Source organism: Denticeps clupeoides, chromosome 3 (genome assembly GCF_900700375.1).
Source record: "Denticeps clupeoides chromosome 3, fDenClu1.1, whole genome shotgun sequence".
In the NCBI taxonomy this organism is placed as follows: Eukaryota; Metazoa; Chordata; class Actinopteri; order Clupeiformes; family Denticipitidae; genus Denticeps; species Denticeps clupeoides.
The window spans coordinates 25,559,447-25,586,785 of record NC_041709.1 but is presented as its reverse complement, the minus strand read 5'-3'; the positions used below and the strand labels follow the sequence as shown (position 1 = coordinate 25,586,785).

At 44.8% G+C, this 27,339-nt stretch overlaps 1 protein-coding gene across 9 annotated transcripts in view; it reads left to right on the top strand.

Annotated features, from left to right (window-relative positions):
• The window catches only part of tnrc6c2 (trinucleotide repeat containing adaptor 6C2), a 41,576-nt gene that overhangs the window by 1,492 nt on the left and 12,745 nt on the right, over positions 1-27,339 (top strand). For 5 of the 9 annotated variants that reach the window (XM_028972642.1, XM_028972646.1, XM_028972645.1 and 2 more), the window contains exons 2-12: positions 5,250-5,397; positions 7,080-7,101; positions 16,151-16,465; positions 20,559-22,748; positions 23,993-24,193; positions 24,365-24,531; positions 24,744-24,827; positions 24,966-25,023; positions 25,205-25,350; positions 25,500-25,646; positions 26,659-26,808. In XM_028972642.1, the coding sequence (XP_028828475.1) occupies positions 5,287-5,397; positions 7,080-7,101; positions 16,151-16,465; positions 20,559-22,748; positions 23,993-24,193; positions 24,365-24,531; positions 24,744-24,827; positions 24,966-25,023; positions 25,205-25,350; positions 25,500-25,646; positions 26,659-26,808 (3,591 nt within the window). In that variant the 5' untranslated portion in view covers positions 5,250-5,286. Of the gene's footprint in view, positions 1-5,249; positions 5,398-7,079; positions 7,102-16,150; positions 16,466-20,558; positions 22,749-23,992; positions 24,194-24,364; positions 24,532-24,743; positions 24,828-24,965; positions 25,024-25,204; positions 25,351-25,499; positions 25,647-26,658; positions 26,809-27,339 lie in introns of those variants that run through there. The other 4 variants (XM_028972644.1, XM_028972649.1, XM_028972648.1 and 1 more) reach the window with 4 other exon arrangements.

The window sequence follows — 27,339 nt, the reverse complement described above, 5'->3', positions numbered from 1 at the left end:
CATTTTAATAGTTGAATCTGGAAGTCAGAAAATGACAGCCAGGTCATGAGGATGAACCTAAATATTCCCTCTATGCGATGTGCTGAATACTTGCTACATTCTGAACAACTGAAATGTAATTTATGTCTATTGAAATGTTTTCATTTGCCAGTGGAGTTTGCTTTGCAGAGAGGAATTTCAGTCCGATGTATATCGTGTTTAATGTAGCGTCTCGGTGGTGAATGCTTAAGAGGAAAAATCTCAGAATCAAATGAGCCCTTTACCACCGCTGGGTATTTTCTTTCTTTTAAATTATTATTTTTTTTAAGCAGGATTATGCTTCAGCCAAGCAGCTGTGCACTCTGGGGTTACCATGCTCCGACTGAAAATGGAGTCCTCAGAGAGAGAGAGCGAGCGAGAGAGACTAGCTGTTAAGTAGCTCACAGATAGCTTTTCATCTAACAAGAGATGAGGGAATATCAAAAGATATTTAATATATATGTATGTATGTGAGGTCGGCTGGCATCATGGCATGCATGTCTAGAAAGTGCTGTGCATGCTGGAGGACTTTCCTCGCAAATGAAGCAGATGTCTGCTTTCAAACTAGCAAGCTCTGCTCGTAACTCAGAGAGGGCGAAGAGAAAGGAGCACACTGTGAGTCGGGACATCCCCCTCCGATGGCCCCTTTCTCTGGGCGGGTTGTGTGTCCCGCCTACCTGCCTGGAGACCTTCTGATGTAAGAGGATGAAATGGGAAACTGGTGTTTCTCCACGATCGGACGGGACAGGGTGGGTGGGAGTTGTCAAGATTTTGTGAGTGTTGGTGCGGGGCCAGATGAATGTCCTCCTCCTCGGTGGGCCAGGCTGGCTGCTATTTGCTGTTGCTTCCAGAGTTGGGAGAGTTCAGACCACTGGATATTTTCCTGTAAAGTGCTCTTTAAAACCTTTTGATACACATTTCTAGTGACCACATGACCATATGTGCATGATCTACTGTAATAATTTGGACTTTTTAGAATGCTCAGCATAACGCTTTGTTGGGTGCATTATTTCATACTGGGGCAGTCTGCAGTGTAGCCATGGTCAGATGTGCAAGTTCTCGCTTGAGAATATTTGTCACCATGTAATAAAAATTGTCAATCAATGTTAAAAGATCAGGTCCATGACTAAAATAAATTTTTTTAATGGGAAATGGACCCATTATGTTTTTTTTGTGGTATTGTATAGACAAGGCAAATGGTTTTTGCTGAAAAATATCTGTGAGTGCTCACTGTGAGTGTCTAGCCAAAAACACTATAATCACACTGTCCTAATTTTGAGGCAGAGAATGCATACGTGATCCACCTCGCCCTAACCATTTCCTCCTACAAATTGGGTCCATAGGTTGGATCCATGTCAAGACACGTTCTCACCAAATGGAAATGATTTAGGCATGGAGTGGCACCAGACTAGTGCATGCAGGAAACTGGATATAGAGCAAAAGAAGTATGCAGCAGAAGTACAATGGTAACTTAGACTCTTCATAAGTTAGTTTTTGGCAAGAATCTCTTACTGTTCCTGAAGTTTTGTTTTGGCAAACAATGGCCAAAAATCAAGTACAAGTTCCCAAGTTTTGTCTTGTCCTTAGTTGCTTGTGTTCTAGGAAACATTTCACACATGGGCTGGAGATGGCAGGATTCAAACCATTTGGACGTTTACATATTTGAGAACATTGACTGTTGCAGTGTTGGAGCAGCTTTAGTTTCCTCCTCTACACCCTCTAGAGGTCAGTGTAACGGGATCAATCAGTTTAATCAGAATTGGCTCTTTGAGAGATGAGCACAAGCTTCACGATGGTCGTCTGGTGGCACCTCACATCTCAGGCGGCCTGGCCGATCTTTCTTATCTGGTTTCGGCGTAACACTTAACAGGAGCTCCCGGCCAGCTCCGGCCTCAATCATCCCTGGGAAAGGCTTTGTTCTTGGTGCGTTGAGCGCTGCGTTCAGCCCCCCACCCCCACCCCCTCCCTGATGAGCCGTCACAGTTGATCTTCTGACAGCGGTTGGCTGTCAGTATAACCTTGAAAATACAAAGCGGAAAACGAAGAGGTGTTTTTTTTTTTAACTGCTTGTCTTGTCCGATGTTTATCAACTATTTTGACAGGCTTGTTCCTGATGTGAACAATTTGCTGTAGGCGTAGCCGTGTTCGTGGTGAGGGTTTATTTATCGCGCCAGGGTCTGCCGGGAATTGCGCACTGAACAGTGAACGCCGGCGCTTAGCCTGCGCGATTGTGCCTCGCAAACCAGAGTTTCCGTTTCGGCTGTAGATTGCAGGACAACTAGAACGGCGCAGAGCGCCCGCTACGTCGCCAGTGCGGAGTGGCACATTCCTGCGGTTTCGTGTTTCATCTTACACTGCAGGCTTTTTAGGGACTTTACTGTGCTAACGGCCAGTCGGGGTTCAGATATGAATTACGGGTGGTTGTAATTCGTATCTTTGTGCCATTTTTCCGTTGAGTTCGTTGAGTTGCGTTTTTCCCCCCAAAATCCCTTGGTGTCATCGTCTCTTTGGAAGATGGTCGGAAACGCTGACGCCTGTGCCTGGCAGCAGTTGTTTGGCTTCCTGGACCACGCCAGTCAGTTAAAGCCGGAGTTCGTGCCCGTCTCAGGGATTTACGCTGCAGGTCACGAGCGCTGCCAGAGGAAGCAGAGCCAAGCCGTGTCGTGGGGAGGGAGGGCGGGCGGGCGGGCGGCGGCCCTTCCAATCAAAGCCTCCCGCCCCTGGACTGGTTACGTAGCGAGTCCCACGCTAACGGCGTCTGGCTGCCCTGCTAAAACCTCCCGTTCCTCCCGCGGTTTCTGCTCCGCTGTCATCATCACTTTCTTCTCCCTGGCTTTGTTCTCCCTGCCACGACGCGACGCGCTTTTGTTTACGCATTTTCTCCGACTCGCTTCTTCGAGCCCCGATGGCTCTCCATCCCACTGCTTGTGTAAAACGTATGATGTGATAACTAACTTTTTTTTTATCCAGAATCCCTGCTGTTAACGTTGATGTATTAGTATATATTTCAGGGTGATTTCATTCATGTTCACGTGAGTTTTTTTCTTAGTTATTATGTACAGACCTTCTTTATGTTTTGCATTATGTCTCCGTAGGTTTGGTTCAAGCACTGATCAGCTACTTGAGCCAAATTATGGTTATTTTTGCACGGTTTACTGTTTATTCATGATAAAGCCATTTCAATCTTCTTTGATGATAGCAGTGTTTTTCATCTGGACAAAGCTTTGAGAATTTCCATTATGATTACAAAGGTAAATAATGCAATAACATGTTTTTGCTCTGTACCTGTTAACATTTTGCCTCTTGCAGCCTATCTGCTTAAGCGGCTGATTAATTATATTAAGTTGTGTCACTGTGAGCCCATGTTTTTACATCCAAAGTCATCCAAAGGTAGTTTGTTGTTGGTTGACGTGAAGTAAAAATAGTTGCCGGAAACTGATGCAAATGCATCTTTAATCAAAGCCTATGCTTTGGAATAAAGGAAAATATTAAATATGCTGGGGCAAAGGAATAAGATTCAAGAATAAGTCCTCTCCAGTGGGAGATGGCTGCTCAAACCAATGGATCTGGCAGCTTCTGGAAAATTCCAGCACACAAAGGGTGGCTATTTTAAAAGCAATGTAGTCTATCCATTCACAAAACACATGGGGGGAAATTTCAACATAACGATGCCTGGCAGCTCACCATCCCCCAAGAAATGGCCATCAGCCAGACCGAGCAGTTTGATGGGGGGCAAGGATGCAGCTCGGCAGCCAATGGCTATACAGGAAACTTGCTGGTAGGCTCCAGGGAGTCCGGATCAGTGCAGGGGAAGCAGGTTTGACAGTCACACAGGTCAGAAAGTCTGAGGACACCCCCTCCGCCATGTCTCTCCAACCTTCTTGACACGTCCTTCATCACAAACAAGGCACATTGTAGTGCGGTTTCTTTCGGCTTTATTTCTCTTTTTCTGCTGGATCTGCAAACAAGTTTGGACGGTCACACTAAGCTATCACACGGTTTGGAATGGGATGGCATTGGGACAGACTGTCACTCCGATTGGATTTATGTCCTTTCGTTGGCCAAGGACTAAGCACAATTTATAAACCTTATTGTATCACATGAGCTTCTTTAGCCTCATGCTCTGGAGAACTGAGTGCAAGGACAGAACAGAAGCATTTTCCACAGTCCGAGAGTGAGTGGTGCTGCTGATGCCAACGATAAAAATTCAATACGTTTTCTACAAATAAAAGGTTGTGGGTGTGTAGAACTACATGTGAAATTGGATTTATGACAGAATCGAGCACATGAAAATTTTAATCCTGCATATCCCAAAACAGTCCAGATAGATGGTTGCACAACAGCTTTGAACTGAGAGAGAAATATCTTTTCAATTAATGATTCCAGTATCACCAGCAGTTGAAGGCATTTAGTTTTACAATTGAGCTAGAGAGACAAAACCATTCTTTATTTTGGAGATGTTATGTTAGCATTTCACCTTCATTTTAAAACGTCCTATTTGTTCGCTCTGATTTTTCTGAACAGGATGTCTCTCTGCTTTGCCATAATATGAACTAAATCACAGTTAAAAATCACATTTTGAAACATACCAATGCTGGTCTTGGTCTTCAGAAGTTACCAGTATGATCTTAGCTGAATGGGTATGACTGTTCTAATATGAACCTTGAGCAATAAAATGGTTCTTTTAGGGTAAATGCTTGTCTGAATGTTGCGTTGATATTTATTTTTATTCATGTCAAGAGCGATTATTATGGCCCATCATGAAATGTAGTTTGGATCCAATGTAATGTCATCGCTTGAGAGTCATGATTGGCCAGGTGACCAATAAGATTTTTTTCACACACTGAGAACCCTGGACCGGACAGGAATCCTGTTGCTGTCGAGCAGGGCCAAGGCTCTCCCAATGCCTGCAATAGTTTCCAGGAACAGTCACCCGGGCAGAGCCAAAGGAAATAAAGGTTGAAATAAAACCCTTTGCCTGCCCTTCCAACCATTGATCTTTCCCCAAGCCATATGGACAAGAGAACACAACTCTCATTTAGTCCATAAATTAGGATATTATATCCTAGGCCCTAATTTTGTATCTATTCTTTTCTATTCAACCTGTCTGGCCCACTTTCCTAAACCCTGAAAGGAGTTTTATTTAGCATTTTAGCTGATATAGTCTTAATCTTTACCTACTTAATGGTTTTCTTTTACTAAATTAAAACATGATTCTTTTTTCTTTGTAGCGGAGGAAAGGGAGAAACACAAGAAGAGAACCATTTGATGGAAGAAAAGAAAAAGAAAAAGCAAGAAGAAAAGACAAAGAAGGACGCTGCTCAGAAAAAGGTGTCACACTTCATGATTATGTTTTTGGATTGCCAAATTGACCAAAGTGTAAGAAAAAGCATTACTTTAAATTTTTGTGAGAAATTATATACACTACTCACAATAAATTAGGGATATTGTGAGAGACTTAGTGGATATCATAGATACTGTGTTTGTTTCACTTCATACATTTTTGGCTATTGTATTGGAGTAATAGACACCTCATTTTGTGTTTTCCATGTACTGGTCTTATTGTGTACTGGTGTGCCTTATATTGGGGCCAATACCAAGAGACAACCTTTCTCAATGTGGCATCAATTTCAACATTCTGTGTGTATAAAAAGCTGGTATTGTCAGTAAGTCATTCCAAGTTCATGATTCAAACAGCCATGAACACACAACATCATTTAATGGACGAGCAGCATCACCTGGCCATGGTGCACCTTTGGGTCTGTGGCAGGCAGTCAGATGTTGCTCGGGAACTTGGTGTGTCTCAAAGTGTCTTCAGACTTGTATCAAGACACAGAACTTGACACCAAGACGGCACCGTAAACATTAGCAGTGGGCACAAGACCATGTGACCTGGACAATGCAGCAGTGGTCTACTGTCCTGTTCACTGATGAGTGTCAGGTCACCTTGCACAGAGTTGCTGGAGAAGGCGAGGTGAGCGATACTCTGAGGTCAACGTTGTCCCCAGGTTTTGCTTTGGTGGAGGAGGTACAACAGTCTGGGCAGGCATCAAACAGATTTGGTTATTGTACATGGCTCAGTCACTGCACGTTCTTACCTCAGATATATCACAGAACCCATCATCATCCCCCAATTCCGCCAACACCCCCCCAACTTTCTGTGGATGATAATGCTCTACCACATCGTGGCAGAATTGTCACAGCTCGACTTCGGGAAGTTGGAGTGCCTCATATGGTCTGGCCATCAATGTCCCCTGACCTGAACCCCTTAGACCACGTCTGGGACCAGTTGAAGTAGAGACTGAATGATCATACCCCACCCCCACATGACCTGGCAGAACTGCGTGTAGCACTTGTGGAATAGTGGAACGTACTGCCTCAGAACCAACATCATGAGGCTAGTGAGGATCATGAGATGCCTCTGTCATTGCGGCAAATGGTGGAAACACCCACTACTGGCATTGTCAATTTTTCTTATTTGGGGCTATCCCTATTATTATTAGGGTAATAAATATTAAACTAAATGGAAACCTACTAACTTTTTTCATTAAAATTCAGAGCAAATAGGAAAAGTACTCATGTAAATAATATCCCTAACTTACTGTGAGTGGTGTATTTCTGACTGATAAATTATCAGTGTTCCTTTATTTATTACATAATGTATCCTACGTTTTAAATGTTAATCAACATTTCGGTCTTTGCTGATCATCAAAGTTGTTAAGAGGCAGTTGCTTTTGCTAGTCCAATTTTGTCTGTAAATTTTTGCACCGTTCCCTTTGAGTTGCTCTGCTGTTCATTAGCCTGGCATGCTAATAGTAGTTAGAGGATGGAATCTGTTTTAGGTGTTCGGTTTATGCACCCTGGCCGGACATGCACCTTCTCAGAAGCACTCGATTCTTGGTTTCCAGCCCATTGCACTTGGCCTGAAGGCTGTCTGGAAGTCTATATAACATCTGGTCTTTGTGTCTCCAAATTGAGGCTGTTTTAGCCTGTTCTGAATATTTATAATAATGAGCCAAAATTAGGACTCTAATGCATGTTTCCGTGTTTTATTTTTTCAGGTTGCCGAACAGAAAACCAAAGGTGAGTTAAAATTTTTACTTGTGTGTGTGTACAAGCTCTTCTCCTGTAGGTGCTGCTGTACAGCTTGGTACTTTGAATTACTGCCTAGCGTTTCTGGCAGAGTGAAATCGCAAAACATGACCGAGCGATTATAGCCGCCCGTTCTCCATGTAAAAATAAACCAGGCAGTATGGACTTTGCTAATGGAAACGCAATTTTTCAAGCTGTCTTGCTTCTGTGAAATATTCAGGAAACAACCTATTTACGAGTTTATTTCAGCAGGAACCCTCGATACAGCGAGAGTCAAAGCCTATCGACACAAAACAAACTCCCATGCAATCGCTTGTGCATTTTATTTGTCAGGATTTATGCCTCTATAGCGAGGTTGAAAACACCCCATCCCAGAAACTCTTTACGGAGGTTGCGGTGCCCAGGATGTACGGATCTTTCTCTGCAGAAAGAGTGGCGCTTACTTGGCGCTTAATTGCCACTTTCGGACCTCGCGAGCCGCTCAATCCTACGTTACGAAAACGTCAATTCGCCTTAATGAGGACTGGCAACTGGTTTTCCATGAGAGCCATACTGGCAGTAACATTGCCGAGCTATGTGTCTGTGACCATATAAAAATACCTTAGGGAAAAAAAAGCTGAAAAAGTGTCTGCTCTGCTTTGTTTTCTGTTCCCATCCCGGCCAGCACGGTAAGCCCTCTTGTACGGTAATGCTCACTGACGCATCGCTAATTTCATTAGCATATGGCCGTTGAGGTGGAAGGAGACCCAGACGAGCATGCAGGGCCTCAGCAGGGCTTCAGTCCCTCCAACTGCACCGCATCATCTGAACATGCTGGCGCGAGATCCTCGTTATCCATATTCTGGTTATTGTTCGGACTGAACACATCCGCGCGGGTGCTGGTAAGGGATGCGGTGATCTGGTTCTGTATTCGTGCGCAGCGCCTGGCCGTCCTTGTGCGTTAGCTGCTTGTGACGCGCTTTACGGGCTTAGAGACAGATGGAGGTAAGACTCTGCTCCGACCTGAGACGTTATTTCCGTCAATCCTCTCGAAGCATCTGTTTGGGACAGCCTAGCTCAACATGTGGCGGGCATCGTTTTCACCGGCCCTTTCTCATCGGTTTTTCTAACATTTCGCGGTAATGAGCCTTCCTCGCCTGTGTAGGGACCGTTCTAAAGGCTGCTAGTTGACTGTTGCTTGGTGAGTAGAACTCACTGCTAGTACAGCTGGCTGATGTTAATAAAATATTGTATCATGATAAGAAATGATAACTGTCACCTAGTAGAACTAAACACTGAAGGGTTTACTTTCCATAATTGCTCATGATTGTATATTGCACTGTGTTGTCTTGATTATAATTAGTATGTTGTGCATAGCTGTAAATAAGGTTCATGATTCTGATCTATGAAGGTTTACTTTTTCTGTGAAGTTAGTATAACAGCTTACATTTTACAAGAGATTGAACATTTTGAGACTCACCAATATGTTTGCATTGACGTCAAGAGAGCATGTTTGTTGTAGATGTTCTAAACTGGTCATTATCCTTTAATCTTATATATCATAAACATTATATATCATATAGTAATATACCACACATCATTAAAAAGGATGCCATGTTTTTACACTGTTCTGCTGCTTGATGTTGAACGCAGGCTGTACAAGCTTATTTCTCTTCCCAGCGGGCTGCGCAAGGCGCACAGGCGCTTTCTGCATTAGTCATCCATCGACAGCAAAGAGGCTGCCCAGCGCGGTGCCTGTCTCAAAATAAGGCATCGACAGAAATCCGTGCTGGATTCGCCTCAGTTCTCCTCTTCCCCCATTTTTCCCCATCGCTGGCACTCACAGGATTTGTGTGGATGAATTAAGAGAACCGCACTCTTGCTTTGCTTGCAACAATGGCGCAACGGGGGTCATGGCGCTGGTGGCGTCCGAGGCGCACGACGAGAAATCTCTGCTGCTATAATCACGCCTGCCCCTCCTCAGAATTTCAATTTGTTTGCAGTAATCGATCCTGGCTGCCCAGCCCATATGTATGAGAATGAGATAAACCCAGAGCCATGGTTGCATTAACTTCTGTGCCCCCCATTAGCTGTGGCTGAGCGTGTTCGTACACCCACCCACCCACACACACACACACACACACACACACTGTGTGTGTCTGGGTCTGGCTCGATATGAAACCCCCAGAAATTCTTCACAATCACAGCGGCTGCAGGGGTTGCAGGAAACCTTTACTCCACATATTCTCATCCTCCAGCCTCACACACACACACACACACACACAGAGAAACATAATTTATGGAAATTCATGGGCCAAAGCGATATGAATATGAATTGGGTTCTATAACGCTTTAGGAAAACTGAATTATTCCCTCCCCTGTAATCAGAATTCGGGGTGTTGCCCCATTTCTGCTGACGAAGCACTGTTCGGGGGTTAAAGGACTACTGTCACGGCTTCTAACGCTTTACTGATGACACCCTTCTCTGGCACACAGCACATCGTGTTTACGGAGCGCCGTACCCTCAGCGTGGCCCGTTGTAACTCCAGATTGCAATTTCACATTCAATTAATTGTGTCAACACTTTGAGTCCGGTTTTCATGAACTGGAATCTAATAAGCTACTAATTTACTTTGGGGAGGGAGGTGGGTGTCGTCTTTAACAACGACATTCATAAATACTTCAAATTAATTGCCATTGGAGTTTGAATTGTGCCTGGTGGATTTATTATGCTAAGGCCCCCCTGTAATTGTTTAGTGCTTCATGTCAAGTGTTGGAGGCGGATTGGATAGTGGATCCTTGCAGTGAGCCAAGCAGGATCCTGCCTCCCCTTCATTTCCATTATAATGTCGCCTCGCAAGCGTTCAGAAGATGACATGCGGGCAATTTCAGCAGATGGATGATATACAGATGGATGTTGTAGAGTATGAGAGATATTTCAAGGTCACACCTGGTCTCGCAGGTCCAGTTAAAGGTGTGGTTCATCTGGGATTAACTTTCTGTACTGTTGACACATTCCTACACCTTGATGTCTGGAGAATCTCCTGTTTCTGTCTAACATGAAAAAAAAGGTGGTACATTTACAGCATTTACCAGATGCCCTTATCCAGAGCGACTTACAATCAGTAGTTACAGGGACAGTCATCCTGGAGCAACTTAGGGTTAAGTGTCTTGCTCAGGGACACAATGGTAGTAAGTGGGATTTGAACCCGGGTCGTCTGGTTCATAGGCGAGTGTGTTACCCACTAGGCTACTACCACCCTGAGTTCACCCGTGAACCATAGACCAGGTTCAAACCCCACTTACTACCATTGTGTCCCTGAGCAAGATGCATAAACCTGATATATACGCTATATACTATATATTACACTATACATATACACTAGAAGTTGCATTCAGCCTGTCAGCATGCATCAATACTGCAGTCATATTTGGACAGGGTTCCAAGCTCATTCAGTCACACTTTTCTGACTGTATGAGGGAATTTCCCGGACTTTTGCACCCCGTATGCCCATAGTAACAAGCGGAAAAATAATTTATTGCACGAAATAAGATTTTATTTCATCATCTTGTACGTTACAAAATTTTGTGTTTGACAAATTGTTTATGTTACAGACCAGAGCATCTGTCTTCCCACCCCATAGTAAAGGCACAGCTTCTGACACCTCTATATATTTATGGCCCTATAATTTCCAAGATGCAGAAATTGTGGACTGAATCCACTATAAAACGCAGAATTGTGTATAATTCACGTTTCTGGCCACTGCAACACATTACATGTGTTGCCGGTTGAGGCAGGACTTTTGCACACACCAACGCAAAGAGGCTGTCAGTGCCGAATCCGGACCACTTGCCCAATCGTGGAACTGATCGGGCAACTTGGCAACTTTTATGCTTGGCTCGCTGGAACACCAATGTCCATGGAAAATTAACCTCTCAGTGCTAAGTTCAGAGCGGAACAATACTAAAACAATTTTTAATGAATCGGAACAGCAACTATTTTGTAAGAACATAGGTGACGACCACTTTCAGTCAATAATTCATATCAGAAACATAGAAAAGAAGCAACCTATGGCGAGCCGATCACGTAACCAATCAGCTGTTTCAAAACGTGTTTTTATTATAATTACTCTTCATTATGCAGGCGGGTACAACATGGGTACAATGTTTTGTCTTCTTATGCCCATTCGTATTTCAAAATCTTAAAGCCTTGTTCACGTATCGTTTGTTTAAAATGGAAAGTGCAGAAAGCAGAAATGTGTTTTAACTAAAATAATGAATGATCATGATTATAATATAGATAATAATAATCGTGATTATCATTTTGGCCATTATAGTGCATCCCTAAGCAACCTTTGACTTTTAATTTAAGATCAAGCTAGCTAGGTTTTTAGGAACAATAATGAGGAAAATATTATTTATTGTGTTTAGTACAAGCGTGTTTTTTTTTTTTTTTTTGCCAATCCCAAATTTACATTAAAACCATAAAAATAAAAACATTAACCAGACTGATTGGAAGCACCTCTGTTGACGCCTTCAGAACATGTGCATATGTTTCAGTTTCTCTTTTTCTATTTCTCTTTATAATTGTTAAATATTTAAGTATTAGAACAAGCTTTACACTTTAAAATTAATGTGATTATTCATGATTAAACGCAATCCATTCTTTGCAACATGAAATTATTTTTTCATTCATTGATTGCAACATAGACATAGAGTCTTCCACTTACTTACATATAAAACTAAACAGGCCTTTTGACCATGTTCACTGTTGCACAGAAGCCTTCATGAGTTGAGGCTTTTTTATTTTTATTTTTTAACCAAAGAAATGAATGAGGAAGCTGTGTAGTATGTTTGGGTGAAAAACCCTTTTTACGGATCATTTAAGGCTTCAGCATGTTCAGAGCACAAGGGAACTGGTGCAAATTAAATATCTTGACATCTCCAAGATCCGTGTGCTGTTGAATCATTAAAGCTTGAGCAAAAATGGGATGTTCCCTACTCAGGCAAAGCGATGTCACTAGATTATCTTAATTAACTGCCAGCTCGTTTGTTTAAGGCCCTACCTGTGATCATCATCCTGAAGGATCTGGACATAATTAATGTTTTCACGTCAAGGTTTTGCTTTCAGGGATCAGGGGTTTCTACCATTGATGAGAATGGTACATAGAATGGCAGGGCTGGCACCAAAACACAGAGCCAGCAGCTGCCGTCTCCATGGCAACAGCCGGTCGTAGTCGCAGAGAGGTATGAGAAACCATGTCTGGGCGAAAACCTCTGCCCCCTGCTCTCCAAAGCCCCGACAGATGGGTCTTGTGGAGCCAGCTCCTCCCCCAACGCCGCACCCTGTTGCCAACCCCCTCTGGGAGCAGTGGTCCCCAGTTCCTCACCCACCATTCAATCCCTCCCAGGGGTGGGAGGCTTTCTCTTTCTCTTCCCTGCCCCCTTTCCCACAGACTGCAATAGTCCTTGGGGCCCTGCATCATTATAGGGTCTTGGTGATGCCCGTCCAGATCTCCAATCGTCTTGACTGTGGGGGAATTTTAAAGTTTTTTCCCTCCCGCCCACCAGAAGAGTCTCGCCCGGCTTTCAGACTCTGCAGTTTGCTGCTCTTTTCACCATCTTGACTCTCAGAGATGCACAATGGCTTCTCATGGGCTGGCCCTTGATCCCCCCCCCCCCAGCTTCCTCCACTTAATTAAGCAATCATCTTTTCAAGGCCATAATTACACTCTTCAGTCAGAGGCTTTAATGGAATTTACTGTGCGCTTATTACAGTCATTTCACCTTCACTCGGATTGTCATGAGATTAAATATACGCGCGTTCACCTTGCCTTTGCCTCGCGTGCCTAGGTTCTCGACAGCAGACCAGAGATGGTATCGCTCCTGTTCAGGAAATTGGCTTTATTAATGATAAACTTTGATATATTTTGTTGAAACCAGACAGCCATTTTTTTGTGGGTCTTCGAGTTGCTTCTTTTGCAGCCTATCCTCCCATATTCAAAATGAATTTAGGTTCAAATCTAATTTCTTTCCCCGTATTTACTGCCGCAACAGATAGCACTGACTGCAGAATTTGGTGAAAACTGCCATTTTATGGTTTCAACAATTGATTTAAACTAATGTAAGTGAATTTATGGGTGGGGGATAGATAGGAGGAACTGATTATTCAAAAATTGTTTTTTTTGCATCATAGGTTTGTAGTTATTCTGCCGCACAACACATTTTAGTCAACATGGTATTGTTATGCTGGTATGAAGCAACCCTTCAATTTAGTCGCCTAAACTGAAAAGGGCGGGGGGTGTTAATCTCAATTTGCACTGTGGGATGTGGTGTCCAGCTTCATGCACTGCAGATCCCTGGCGGCTCGATGTGTTATTTCCCATTTCATGTCCAGGAGAAGATAATTGTTCCGTGTTCATAGCAGTGTGCTGAATGTTCCCTCTATGTACTGAAATCTGATTCTATTCTTTCTGTGCATTGGGCATGCTGACGCTGAAATGAATGTTTCAGTTTGGATTACTGATTTTGTTATTGACGTGCTCTCTCAGGTCTGGTTCTGTCGGACAGGAGAAACTGCAGTGACCCACACACACAAATTACCCAGTTGCCCTTGAGCATAGGCTTTGAACTTCGAATACATCGAATACATAAATGCGGGACGTTTGTTCTTGGCAAAGATTTATGGCGTCACACAAACAGAGGAGAGGGAGGCCCCAGCGGCGCGCGTGAGAGCGCTCCGAACGCGCCCCCCCACTGCCCCCAAATGTCCATCTGCTTCCTGTAATGGATTCACAACAGCGGCGAACAATGAGGACACCGAGCGAGAGGAGCGGTGAGGGGGAAGGTGGCGCAGGGGAGGGTACATCGTATGCTGCGCCCTGATTGGCTGGCGAGGCGTCAGACGTGCTGAGCTGCGTTTAATCAGCGATCTGCGTCACCAGCTGCAGCTCGACTGCACTGGAGGGTTGTGTACATGCGGCTCTTAATTCAATACATTTTATTTGCTTTTTATTTGCAACCCTGTCCTTGAAATATGCAAACGACTACTTTAGTATTATTATCATTATCACACAGCTCTCCGTAGGTTTGGGATTCGACTGCGGCTCTGGTCCTGGTTAAGCCTGTGCTCCTCTCTGAGGAGGATCTCTGTAACAAGGAGGCGCTTGTTGCCTGGCTGCTAATCCCATCTCTCTTGGGGTCGGCAGGTTAACCACTTCCTCAGCCAGTTCCAGGTAGTCTCACCTGCCTGATGTTTTAAAAACAAGCCTCCGAAATCCCCACTATGCCCTGCATGGAGGAGAAAGTCAGCCACCAAACTTGATTAGATCACAAAATATGGTAAAATTATTGTTTATTTTTATATAATTATTAACAGGTGATCGAGTTAATGTATCACACTATTTGGCTGCCATTTTACAGTTTTCGCCAGACAGATTTTATAATATTGTGAAACTGATTCATCACTCTTAGGGTTTTGGTTTTATTTATTTATTTTATCCGCCCTGTGCATTTGCATTTTATTCCCACCACTGCTTTTAACCCTGCATTAATTGCAAAACAAAGCAAACCAGAGTCCAGTGAGTGGACATGAACTGAGATCTGCATGAGAGTAACACGAGGTCATGAAGAGGTGAGGAGCACAGCAGGGGGATGAATCGCTCGACGACAGAATCTCCTGCAAGTCGGGTGTAGCGTTGTGGGTGGCGTGAGTGGGAGTTGTGATCCCACCCCCCTCCCCCACTGGTGTTTCCATTGACTGGTGCAACCGTTTCCTATAGCCCCTGTATAGACTTCTATCTGTGGCATAGCAGTGAACTTCAATTGGTTTTGCAAAATCAATCAAACTATGCAAGCCATGTATACCAGGGCATCTTGCACCATACACATAGATTTTCAACATAAATATAGCTGTTATAAATATAACTATTAGGTTTATATTGGACAGATGACACTGTTTTTTTGTGCTTTTAAAAACACATCTGATGGTTCATATTCAACATCAAGATAGAAATATTCATGCGCATGGGGCAAATAGATACCAGCAATAAAGCTGTTTCCTGTATTGGCCGTGACAGGACACTGGAGGAAACTGGTTAATGGTGGTTATTCACAAGGATGCAGCAACACGTTCAGTGTGCATCCTGTGAATAGGTACCCTGGGGCAGTGGTGGCCTAGTGGGTAGGGAAACGGACTCATATCCTGAACCGCCAAAGGTGCCACTGAGCAAAGTACCATCCCCACACACTGCTCCCCGGGAGCCTGTCATGGCTGCCCACTGCTCACCAAGGGTGATGCAGGGTTAAATGCAGTGTCAACATGTGCTGTGCTGCAGTGTTTCACAATGACAATCACTGCACTATCACTGGTCACCATTCAGTCCTACAGGGAAATAAAATAATGGGTATTTTTAGATCTGCACTTACAGTATGTGCCAGAAGAAGTGGTAGTCTTGGTGGAATTTCCCAGAATTTTCTAAAAGAATGACTTTCTAATTTTTGAAGAGTTCATTGGAAAAAGAAAGCCATTGAAAAAGAAATGAATGGCGGGCTTAAGGAGAACTGTAATTCCGTATCCAGTTTTGTTAAGCACGTTAACAGAAAATCTGCTTGCCCCTTTGCATGATCTATATGTGAAGCATAACGTGTATAACTTTTGTGTTTTTAACCGCTTTCGATTGCGCATCTCATAGCAACCGTTTCTGTCGCTTTAGAAAGGTGTAGAAGTAAAATGCTTCACTGTTGGCTTGCCACGTTTCGGTTAGAGACTGATATTACTAAATATGTTTGGCGTAATAACTCGTATACATCTGTGTCAAGTATTTTGGATTCCTGATAATGATAATTGAGGAGCTGAGTATTATGAAATGTTTTAGACCTTTTTCGCCACTCAATGAAAACTGTAGCAGATTGGACTTTTGACTCCATATAGAGTTGCCTGTCCTTATTTCCATACCTAGTTTCAAATGATTTGTCCTCATCTACTTAACTGTCTCACCACTAACCTCCCATTGTGTGTGTGTTTTCTCTTTGTGTCTCGCATTGTGTTTGCATTTTGCAGTGCCAGACTCTGCTAAGCCCAGCCCCAGCCTGCACCCTGCTAACCCCAACCTGACCCTGTCCCCGTCCGTGGCTAGCAGCAGTGGCAATGGCAAGCGCGCCCCGTCCAGTGCCCAGCAGCAGCAGCAGCAGCCACTGCCCAGTCTCCGCTACCCGCCCCGCGAGGTGCCCCCACGCTTCCGCCACCAGGAGCACAAGCAGCTACTGAAGAGGGGTCAGCCGTTGCCCGTGGGCAGTGCACTGTCTGTCGCCTCTTCTTCCGTGCAGCTCGGGACCAGCTCTCCTCCTCAAAGCCCCTCAGCCAAACTGCACACAGGTCAGAACAGTTCCAATTCTGGCAGACGGTTCTGTTTCAGTAGCTTAGGTGCTTTCTGGATGTGAAAGGGCAAGGTCATCCCAAGTGGTTAATTAAACAGCCTCAAGCTACCTTGCCATAGAGATTTGCAAATAAACACAAAGGTCTTCATCTTGGAACTCTTCCTGCTGTGGACTGTTTTCTGTTGCTGATTGGGGTGAAAGGGTGCAGGACTTCCTTGGGTCCAAACTGTCACAAATGACCGTTTTAACACAGGAAACTGCATCCCAAAGTCCCCGGTTGAGCAGTCGACGGTGACACCATTGCCGCGCTGACTGTAGACAGCACTTCGGCTCGCTGCGAACGCGATCACCAGCTGTTTTATGACTTTTTAAGTCCCTGTGAGCCATGAAGCTAGTGCCGCCTCACTCTGTGTTATTATTAGCACACACTGTGCTATTTGATTTTTTTTTTATGGAACTGGAAATATGTCTACTACTTACATATTTGTTTTTGTGCCTGGCAACAGCATAAAGAGCACTTGCAATAGTTAAAAGGGATGATGATGGTCGAGGCCTGAGTCAGTGTAGGGGACCCCGGTTCCAGGCCACCAGACGTTCATTATCCCGCCGGTTAGGGCTGGCGGCTCTGGTCCTGTGAAGATCTGGCTGCGCTCAGAGTCCGAGCAACAAGCTTACCAAATCCTCCGTGCTGTTCTAGGCACTGGGAAAACAAGCGAGGCCTTTGATCCCGCAACCGGAATTGGCTTGAAAGGGTGAGTTATTTATGGACAAAGGGCCTATATGGGATTGCTGTATTACATCAGCGCAAGTTGGCTCAGGAACATGTTGTGGGATAGTGGTGGGACGTCGGCAGAGCCCCCCTACAATTTTTGACACTTGCCTTTCTCAGCTAGATGCTTCGGAAAAAACACAACCATTGAGTTCTTTTCCTTGCATTCTTTTTGCAGCTCCCTCCCTTCCCCCCAGGTCCCTTTCTCTTGCTTTCTGCACACAGGGTATGCCACCAAGGCAGCGTTTCTTAAATAGTGAGGCGCGTCACCCTAGGGGGGGTGTGTGACTCCGGGGAACATGCTTTTTGTGCCGCAAGGAGTAGGGTTTTTTTTGTTTGCGCTGAACAAGAGCGCGCAGGATATATAAAGTGCAGAGACTGAGATCATGAGACAAGCGTAGGTCTCCCAAAAGCTAAGATGAGAAAATATGACTGCATCCATCCAGAGGGCGACACAGAGGAAGAAAAAAAACTTATTGGTGTTTATGTGTCTTAATATGAAAGGAACAAGACCACATGAACTTACCAGGGTAGCAAAGAAGTAGTAGTAATAATAATGATGTGTAACTTTCCTATGAGGCCACCGCAGAGCCACCTTCCACCACAGCAAGCCAACAGGGCCAATAATCTACACGTTTTTATAGGTAACGCCATAAAAAATGCATTTAAACACTGTGCAGGCCTCCCAAGACATTCTGGGGGGTGAAATGTTTAGTTCTTCCTGGGGGGGCATAACAGAAAATAATTTAGAAGCACTGCACCAAGGGAAGTGCTGCCGATGGGCAGCTGAAAGGTGGCATGGGTGTTGACCCTTGTTCAGTGTCCGGCGTCTTAAAAACAGAAGATGGAACGGTGTAAAAACTGAATCGCATGGCCGTTGCAGCTGGCTGCGACTCGCTCAGACATTCAGGCGTGTGCGTAGCAGCTAGGCTGCTTTTTGGCAGCTTTTTTGGGATGAGGCTCGTCTGGCTGCGAGCAGACACACTGAACTGGGCAGAGCCACGTCTTCGCTTTCGGAGTAACGTCTCGGGATGGTTGCACGGCGTTCCTCTTCTGGTATTTTCTTTTTTTTTTTTCTTTTTTTTTTGCCCAGAGCTCTGGCAAGTCATTAAAGATCAAAGAACCCCCTTCCTTTTTTTGTACTCTGCGCAGTCAGCTTGCATCTAAGACCGGAAGGTAAGCAGGGAGAGCGAGAAGGAGAGAGGAAAAAAAGGCAGCAGCAGCAGCAGCTCTGGGATCTTGGCTTCGTTTCAGGTCTGATAAAATGGCGTCCCTTGCAGAGAAATCGGCTCCTCTGTCTGCTCTGCCGTAATTCTCCCTCATCTGCCCTTCAGTGTGCCATCGCCTCAGCTAATGCTGGAGACCCACACCAGAAGAGGCTTGACCTGAAAGCTCAGGCGTTGGGCAGGCTGAACGTTTTCAGTGTTCTTTGACTTGTTCAGGCGTGAGAGTGTTAAAATGCCCGTTGGGTGTTCTTATACCATGTGTCCTTGTCTCTTTCACTGTTTGTCTTTTCTGCGGATGCATTGTGAAGGTGTGGACAGAATGATTCCTAAATAGAGGAGGAAGAGGGGAACCCATTTTTTGGACTGTTGCCTAATCCTTTTCCTCGGCGCAGTATCTCTCGGCTCTTTTGTCTGAGGCCAAACAACTCAATGACGCTGTTCCAGCCAATTAGGTTTGAGTGATTACATTGGCAGTATATATTTTCTCTTATATCAACATGGTGACTATTGTGTAAAACACAGTGTCTTGAATTTATCACAAAAATTTGAGCCATTTCTGCAATCACATAATCAATTGTTTTACATAATCAATTTGTCAAAACTCAGACTTTGACTTTTTTTTATTCTGGTGAAATATCTGGTAGCTTTGCATTGCAGTGGGTTCTTCAACAGTGTAGACCAACAGCCATCTTTAAGGAAAGATAAGTGCAATTACATTAGGATGGACCATCTAGATGCATGCTGTACAGGGCCTGTTTGCAAACACTGTTAATGAAAAGGTTCTGAAATGAATCACAAAGATCAATATAGAAATCATAGAGCTGAGCTAACTGATGTCCTTGAGGCAGGAATTCAGTAAGGAATAGGGAGCTGTTTTGCAATTCAGATCAATGGCCTCTCTCTTTTGATGACCTGCCACTCTTTGACTGATTTTAGATTGGTAGAATCCAAACAGCATTCTTTCATCTACTCAATGTTCTTTGGATGTGTGGGTCCAGTGCACAACGGTAAATGTTTTTGTTTTGCAATTGTACTTTGTTTTTGCCCCCAACTATGTTTGCTTCGGTTTGCCAGGGTCATATGTGTGACAACTTTGCAAGGACATGGCAGATAGAGAGTGATTGATGAGGGACTTGTTCTGGAGGGACATGTTCTATTGTGGTAGAAGCCTAGTGTGTAACACACTTGCCTATGAACTATGTTCAAATCCCACCTAGTACCATTGTGTCCCTGAGCAAGACACTTAACCCTTAAGTTGCTCCAGGGGGACTGTCCCTGTAACTACTGATTGTAAGATGCCCTTATCGCTCTGGATAAATGCTGTAAATTGATTGCTCTTCCTCCTCAACTTCTTTTCAGTGAAGCTGTGATATGAGAAGTTTTGTAAGTTTGACTGGAATGGATGGGTCTCTGCCTCACCTTCCTCTACATTGTTCCGCCAGCCATGGCACACATGCAGACATGCTTTACCATGCTTTACCATACCATGAAACAAACCAGAGGTTCACCACAGCCACCACCACCGTTACAACTACAGCTATAGGGATCTTCAAATGGACCATTATGGACACGTAATCTAGACCATGACACTGACTACATCCTGGACTTCTCCAACCCTACAACTGTAGGACTTATTATTATATCATCCCCAACCCTGCACTGACACCATTTGCAGGCTCACTCTACCCTGGAAGGCGGTCCCTCTTTGTATCACTCCTTCCCAAGGTTTCTTCCTTTCTTTTTTTTCCTCTCTCCTAGTGTTTTTTGTGTGTGGAGTTTTTCCTTGTGTGCAGAAGGGTCAAGTGTGGGGGGTGTCAACTGTAGGGCCTGTCAAAGCCCATTGAGACATACTGTATGTGATTTTGGGCTATATAAGAAATAAATGTTGTTGCTTTATCTAGTGTGTTGAGGTTTATGCTCAGCTGTGCAAATCTAGAAATGTGATTGTACTAAGGCTTCTTAATTTTGTGTGCAGGTACAATCAGTACAGTTCCGGGTCAAGCATGTGTTACATGGTTGTAAGAGCCATTAATATGTTTGACTATTTCTTGTGCTTGTTTTGTGCTAAATTTTTTTCTTTTTTTTTTTTTCTTTAGAGCTTTCCCACCCGAGTTCCCTGGGAACCCAGTATGAGAGTACCCACTGGGGTCTTCCGAACCACAACAACAGTAACACTGGCTGGGATCAAGTAATCAGTGACGAGAATAGTGTTGAAACTTGGCCCACCATTTCCCTTGGCAATAGCCACACTCCCTCAGAATGCACCTCAGACAGTGACCACTCACAGGACGTCAAAATCAGCAGCATGAGTATGGCCACAGGAGCTGGACAGCCAGCCCACTACCCAATCAGCAAAAACAGTCACACCTCAGACATGGTCTCTAGCCAAGGTGGCCCCAACCGAGGATGGGGATCAGAGGGGAAAAACGATGGCTTGGGTGGCAGGGGGCAACCCAGTTGGAGCTCTCCCACCCTAAACCTCAACCCCAATGCCAACCCTTCTGCTTGGCCTGTGTTAGGACATGAGGGACCAGGCATGGGGGGATCAAATATGTGTGGCCCAGGAAATGCTCATCCAGTGCACAGCACCAATGGCAGCATGGGCAATGCCAATGGAAATCTTGTTGGGAATTGTGGCACAGGTGTTTGGGGGAGCTCCGATGCCACAGAGCAACACCAGTCCCCATCTGCAAACATGTCTTTTAGCATGGGACCTCAGAACCTTAACACTGATGGACCAAACCTCACAAAACAAGAGCCTATTAGCCAGTTACTTAGACAGTCGCCAACAGAGTCCTCACAGGTCAATGGGGATGGGGAACCCCTCTGGGGCAGTGCAGATACTAAGACTGGTGAGCCTAAAGACTCTGGTTGGGACTCTACTGGCATCTCTTCCTGGGGGAGAGGAGGCAGTGGAGGTGGCAATACTGGCAACTGGTGTGACTGGGGAAAGCAGTCCAGTGGAGAAGCCAGTGGGTGGGATACAGCAGATGGGCAACCACATGAGCAGATGAGCTCATGGACCCAGGTAGCCGATGCTCCCACAAGCGAAGGGAGTGGCGATAGCGGTGGAAGTTGTTCAAGACGGCGGGAAAGGTCCTCCAGTGAGGAAATGCCCCCTCTCCTACCCCGGCAGGACCTTGATCCACGTGTGCTCTGCAACTCCGGCTGGGGACAGACTCCAGTTCGTCAGCATACTGTGTGGGAGATGGAGGAAGTTCACTCTGACCGCAAGACTGAAGCTGGACCTGAGGTGTGGAGCTCTTCCTCTAATACTACCACTTCAGGACCCCCGCCTGTGTCCACCAGTGGTGCAAACCTCAGCAGTGGTTCTAGGCCTGAATCAGGAGTAAAGAATGAGTCCGCAGGTCCTAATGGGTCACCAGCAGGCTGGGGTGTATCAACCCCACATCTGAACCAGCCTGCCACTGGATGGGGTGACCCTCCAAATGCCAAGAAAGTGTCCAATGGATCAGGGAGTGGCTGGGGAGATCCTCCACCCACTGTCTCCAACAACAATGGGAGTCAATGTGGGCAGTCTTGGGGCTCTGAAGAAAAGTCTCCCAGTTGGGAGGATGGCCAGAACAAGGCCAAGCCCCAGGGATGGGGTGATGGGCCAAAGCAGTCCCAAGGCTGGGCCAGTGGTGGCAACAGTAGCAGTTCAGCAGCCTGGGGTGAGCAATCAGAGGTTAAGAAGAATGGCACGGGCAGCACCCTCTGGGAAGGTGAGGGAAGTGGCTGGAAGGAAGGCTCCAGAAACTATGGCAAAGCAGCCCCTGGAATTGTAAGCAATTGGCCTGATGCTCCCCGCACTAATGGTCCAGTGCAGAGTTGGGGAGGCAAGCCTCAAGAGGGACCCAATGGTGGTGCGCCAGGTGCTTCCAGTGTTGGTTCCTGGGGAGGCTCAAACTCGGTCAAGCAGAATGGAGGCTCTGGGTGGGCTTCTGGAGCCCGACAGGACACTGATTCTACTGGCTGGGAAGAGCCCTCTCCTCCTTCTATCCGACGCAAAATGGAAATTGATGATGGCACCTCTACCTGGGGTGACCCGAGTACTTACAGCAAGGCGGTCAACATGTGGGACCGGAACCACACCGTGTCCCAGGGTAACTCGGGACCTGGCAACGGTGGAAGCGGAAATAACCACTCAGCACCCATCAACAACAATCACCACCACCCTCACCACAACCAGGCTCCCATGCAGAACCACTCCAATGGCAGCAACAACAATGGGTCCCCTAATCAGGCCGGACCTCCTCAGAGTAGGCCTTCAATGGTTACTCCAGGTAAAAGAAAACAATTGCAGTTCAGTTGCAGGAATGATCTTGGTCTTGTGTCTAGAGTAATGCTTTTTCCACACATATTGATTATACCCTTCCACTAGACCACAGCAGATTACTTGGTGCTATTACTTGAAATAATATGTTGCAGTAGTTTGTTAATTTGCAAGTACATTTAGGGCCATCTTAAGAATGTATCCAGAAAAGAAAGTTTTGCGTTCAAGTGGCCACTAGAGATTCTTTCTCTTTAAATTGCAATCATTATGTTCATAAAATGTAGCTAATGCTACAGAAATCCTGGTTTTGTACTTTGGCACAGGATAGGCTACACCATGCCCAGTAAAATTTGTACTTGCTGCTTCAACAAAAGCAGTTTATGGAGTCAGTGTGAATTTAATTGAATTTAAATTCTCACCAGGATATTTTATTTTGGTTTGGTCCAGCACCCCCTACTGTCTCTCTTGCTGCAGCAGCCCAAGCCAAGCACATATTTTCTTGCTATTGCATCCATGCCCCTGGCATCCCAGCCAACTGGTTTGGATGCATGCCATGAGTTAAATAGACGTGGCTGCTGTTCTCTTAGCCTAGCAGGACTTTGAGACCCTGCTGCTGAATCCATGAAAGCACTTCTATTTTTGGGCCATGCACAACTGAAGGTGGAGTTGAAGGAAAAGGGGGATGAAATTAACCAGGAATGAAATTTCCTCTGACTTCTTTGCCAACCCCTGAAGCCCATTACTACTATAGCCTTTGAATATTTCTGTTCAGTTTTCAAGTTTAGGCTTTTTATCTTTACTAAGTCTCAATATTTATCTATATTTCTAATGGATATATTATAAATACGCTCTTATTTGCAAAAAATATTGCCCCCTTGTGGTCTCCAAAAGCTATTTTTACTGACTGTTAATTGGAATGATAAAAAATTGCAAACCAGATGTATTGCAAATCTAATTTAAATGTTGCAGATTTTTGGTACGTCAGTGTTTTGAATCACTGGTCTATCAGTGTTCTAAATATAGTTTAATGTATGTGTTAGTTACATTAACTCTTCATCTGTCCTTTTTAAAAAAAAAAAAAAAAACATTTATCCTCCTCAACAATTTCACTATTTTTCACATTTCCATCATACATTTACACTCCAGTAACCTAATTGCCCTCTGTGCATGACATTAAGTCATTAAGTGCGAAATGGCCAATTACCGCATTTGCCACAGTTGTAATGATTTTCCCCGCTGGCATGTTGCCATCAGGCTGGGGAGAGCTGCCCAACGTTCAGGCCAAGACGGAGTCCTCTTCGTGGGGAGAACCTTCTAACACTGCTGCAGTGGACAATGGCACCTCCGCCTGGGGCAAGCCACCCAGAGGGTGTGGAGGATGGGCGGACGGGGTACATGAACCCAGCGGACCCTACAGAGCAAATCCTCCTCCAGGGTCTGCCCCATGCAAGCAAGGTACATAAAATTATTCTCACTCATTGGTGATTGTTGTTTGAGCAATCAGAGCTTTTCTACATACAGCCACACTGACATCTGGTGGTTAGCCTTTATTACTGCTTTTCTTGTTTGTTATGTGTTTTATATCCATGCTTGATATCCATTCTTTATTATCATCCACCCTCATAGCCACCAAATCTATGCAAGATGGCTGGGGATCTGGAGGAGAGGACATGGGCATGCCGGCTAGCCAGTGGGAGACTGATGATGGGGACATGTGGAATAGTCCTGCCTCCCAAGAGAGCAACTCATCCTGCAACTCCTGGGGCAACCCACCCAAAAAGGGTCTGCAGAAGGTATGTAACGGCAAGAGTAATAATGATGTCCTCAGTGTCTTTAGAGATTTTCACAATTGCACAAAATATTTATTTTAATAATGATATTGCCTGAAGTAAAAAGTTAAGACTAATTAATAAATTAAGGCAAATATGCAAATATACTCTGAGTTGAGCAAATGTTCAGCAAATTACTAGCCAGTTCATCCCACCCCCCACCCACCCTTGTCTAGGTGCAGGGGAAGATGCCCAACAAGCAAGATGATGCTTGGATTATGAGTCGCCTGATTAAACAGCTCACGGACATGGGATTCCCAGTAAGTCTTGCAAGTCCTGTACTTCAGACGCTGTAACCTTCTTCATTAACTGTTTATAGTTATTACTTTCCAATGTTTGATCATGACTGTCTGAAGCCTGGTGTTTGTTCTGAGTGCTAATTTTGGTCTCCCCTGCAGAAAGACCCTGCCGAGGAGGCTTTGAAAAGCAACAACATGAACCTGGATCAGGCCATGAGTGAGTACCTAATGTCATTACTGAGTGTAGATGGGTTCTATCTAGCTGTGGTCATCCTGATATGTTCTTGTAATCAACTATTAAGATATGGATAAAAACGTTGCTTAAACATAATTTTATTTGTAAATTGTTTCACTGTTGTGTTCATTCTATGGTGTCTGGACTCATTTTCCTCATCCAGGTGCTCTGTTGGAGAAAAAGACTGAACTGGACAGGCGGGGGATGGGAATGACCGACTACAACAATGGCTTGAACAAGCCCATAGTCTGTCGTCCCCCGGCACTCTCCAAAGACACACTTTCAGATCGGGCCCCCTTCCTGGACAAGGTTTGTTTTTGTTTTTTTTTGTCTTACTTTTTCTTTGGAGCTAGACCAGAGACTGACTACTGTTGCTTTTTAAAGCAAATTGACTCCAGTTTTGATGTTGTGCCATGCAACGTTTGATTCACAATATTTCTGTAATGCCCTTCTTTTAGGATGCCGGGCTGTCGGATGACACACCAACCTCACCGTTTATGCCTTCTCCTGGCCTGAAGCTCCCACTGGCCAATAGTAGCCTCCCCGGCCATGGCTTGGGCGGGGTGTCCTCGGGACTGGCCATGCAAAACTTGAACAACAGACAGGTGAGTGCCTGTTTTAGGTAGCTCGTAAGCTGTGGTAATTCAAAGTGTATTGAAGACTATGGTATCCAAATTACAATTAAAATTGTAAAAACCCTATCAACCAAACAAAAAGTGTGTTCTGTCTTGGCCCTTCTATATAAGAGCTCCACAAGATACTTCCATTCTCTCAGAAGGTTTAGGCCTGTTTTCTAGATTGTGCAGTAATAGAGCAGATACTTTCAGCATTTTTGATGAGCACTAAAATTGAATAAATGATAAATGAATAGGCAAACACCTTAATTGTCATTTCAGGAAGCCCTAGTAGATAGATTGGCCTGATTATTAACATGTATTAAAGCAGTTGGGTGCTATATGTAACTTTGTATAGATTACTTAGTATACACAGATCCATCATTGTCCCCCAATGCAGTTATTTCAGGCTATAAGGAAATGCATTTTAAAAACTTTTTATTTTTTGGTCATCTTCAATAAATCAGTCTTGAAAGGGTACATTTCAATCTCGGTAGTGTGTGCACATGGGAGGTGCTTGTCAGCATTACTGTGATTCTCACCTTGTCTGAAGAGGCCATTGAGATCTGAGCCCATTTGAGCACAAAGCCACATTCAGCTCGGTACAGTAATAGCAGTCGTACTGCTTAGTGCCATGTCTGTCTGTGCTGAATGGAGTCTCAGCTCTCGGGTTATTACTTTTGTCTGGTTGTTCTTTTGTCCGTACTCTGTGGAAAGTGTTGATGTTATAAAGTGGTGATCTCTCCTGTGTGTGCTGTACTGTGTATTGTTGAGTGTTTTTCTGCATTTTTAGGTGAAATATGATTCTAAGGTCATTAAAAGCGATTATAGAGCATCTCTTTTCAATGATGCAAGTACATTAATTATTTGTAGGTTTATGAATTGGAGAGCGGGGTTTTGAATATTCATTGACAGACCTAGCACCCAAACAGGTTGCCTTTTTTCAGCCAGTCCTCATCACCCTTCATGACCTTATTCTCTTGGCTGGTTCCCCCTCACTCAGCTGCAGAATGGAATGTTTGGCAGTAGCGGAGCAGCACAAGCCCGGGCCCTGCAGCAGACACCGCAGGCTCCTCCCCCCCAGCCGTCAGTGCCGTCTCTCAGCTCCTCCCAGCCTCTACGCACTCAAGTGCCTCAGTTTCTCTCCCCTCAGGTCAGCAGCGCTGCGCTCTTTCAGGCTCTAGTGTCACAAGTACAGTAGATAGAGTAGTATGGGGTCAAGTAGCACCTAGAGCCTGTAATTGTAATACGATTATTGGCTTTTAGTTTAATTCCTGGAAGCCTTTCCAATTCGTTTTCTTCACAGTAACTGCATGTTGAACCAGGCTATTGCTAGCTGGGTGTCCATTAACCCCCAGAGTTACATCATAAAATATTGTTTGGATATGATTGACATGACACACATGATTCCTTGATTGTCTTGATTCATTGACCCAGTATATTAGGGCATCATATTTAGTTGGGAAAACCCCAACCAAGTTCATGGCTGCCCACTGCTCACTAAGGTCATGGTTAAAAGCAGAGGACACGTTTCGTTGTGTCACCGTGTGCTGTGCTGCAATGTTTCACAATGACAATTACTTCACTTTAGGGTAGTCACTATCCTTCCAAATGTGATCCTGCAGCCTGCCACTAGGGGTGCTAGAGCTCTGTGGATCCTTCTAAAAGTCCTTAAGTTAGATTT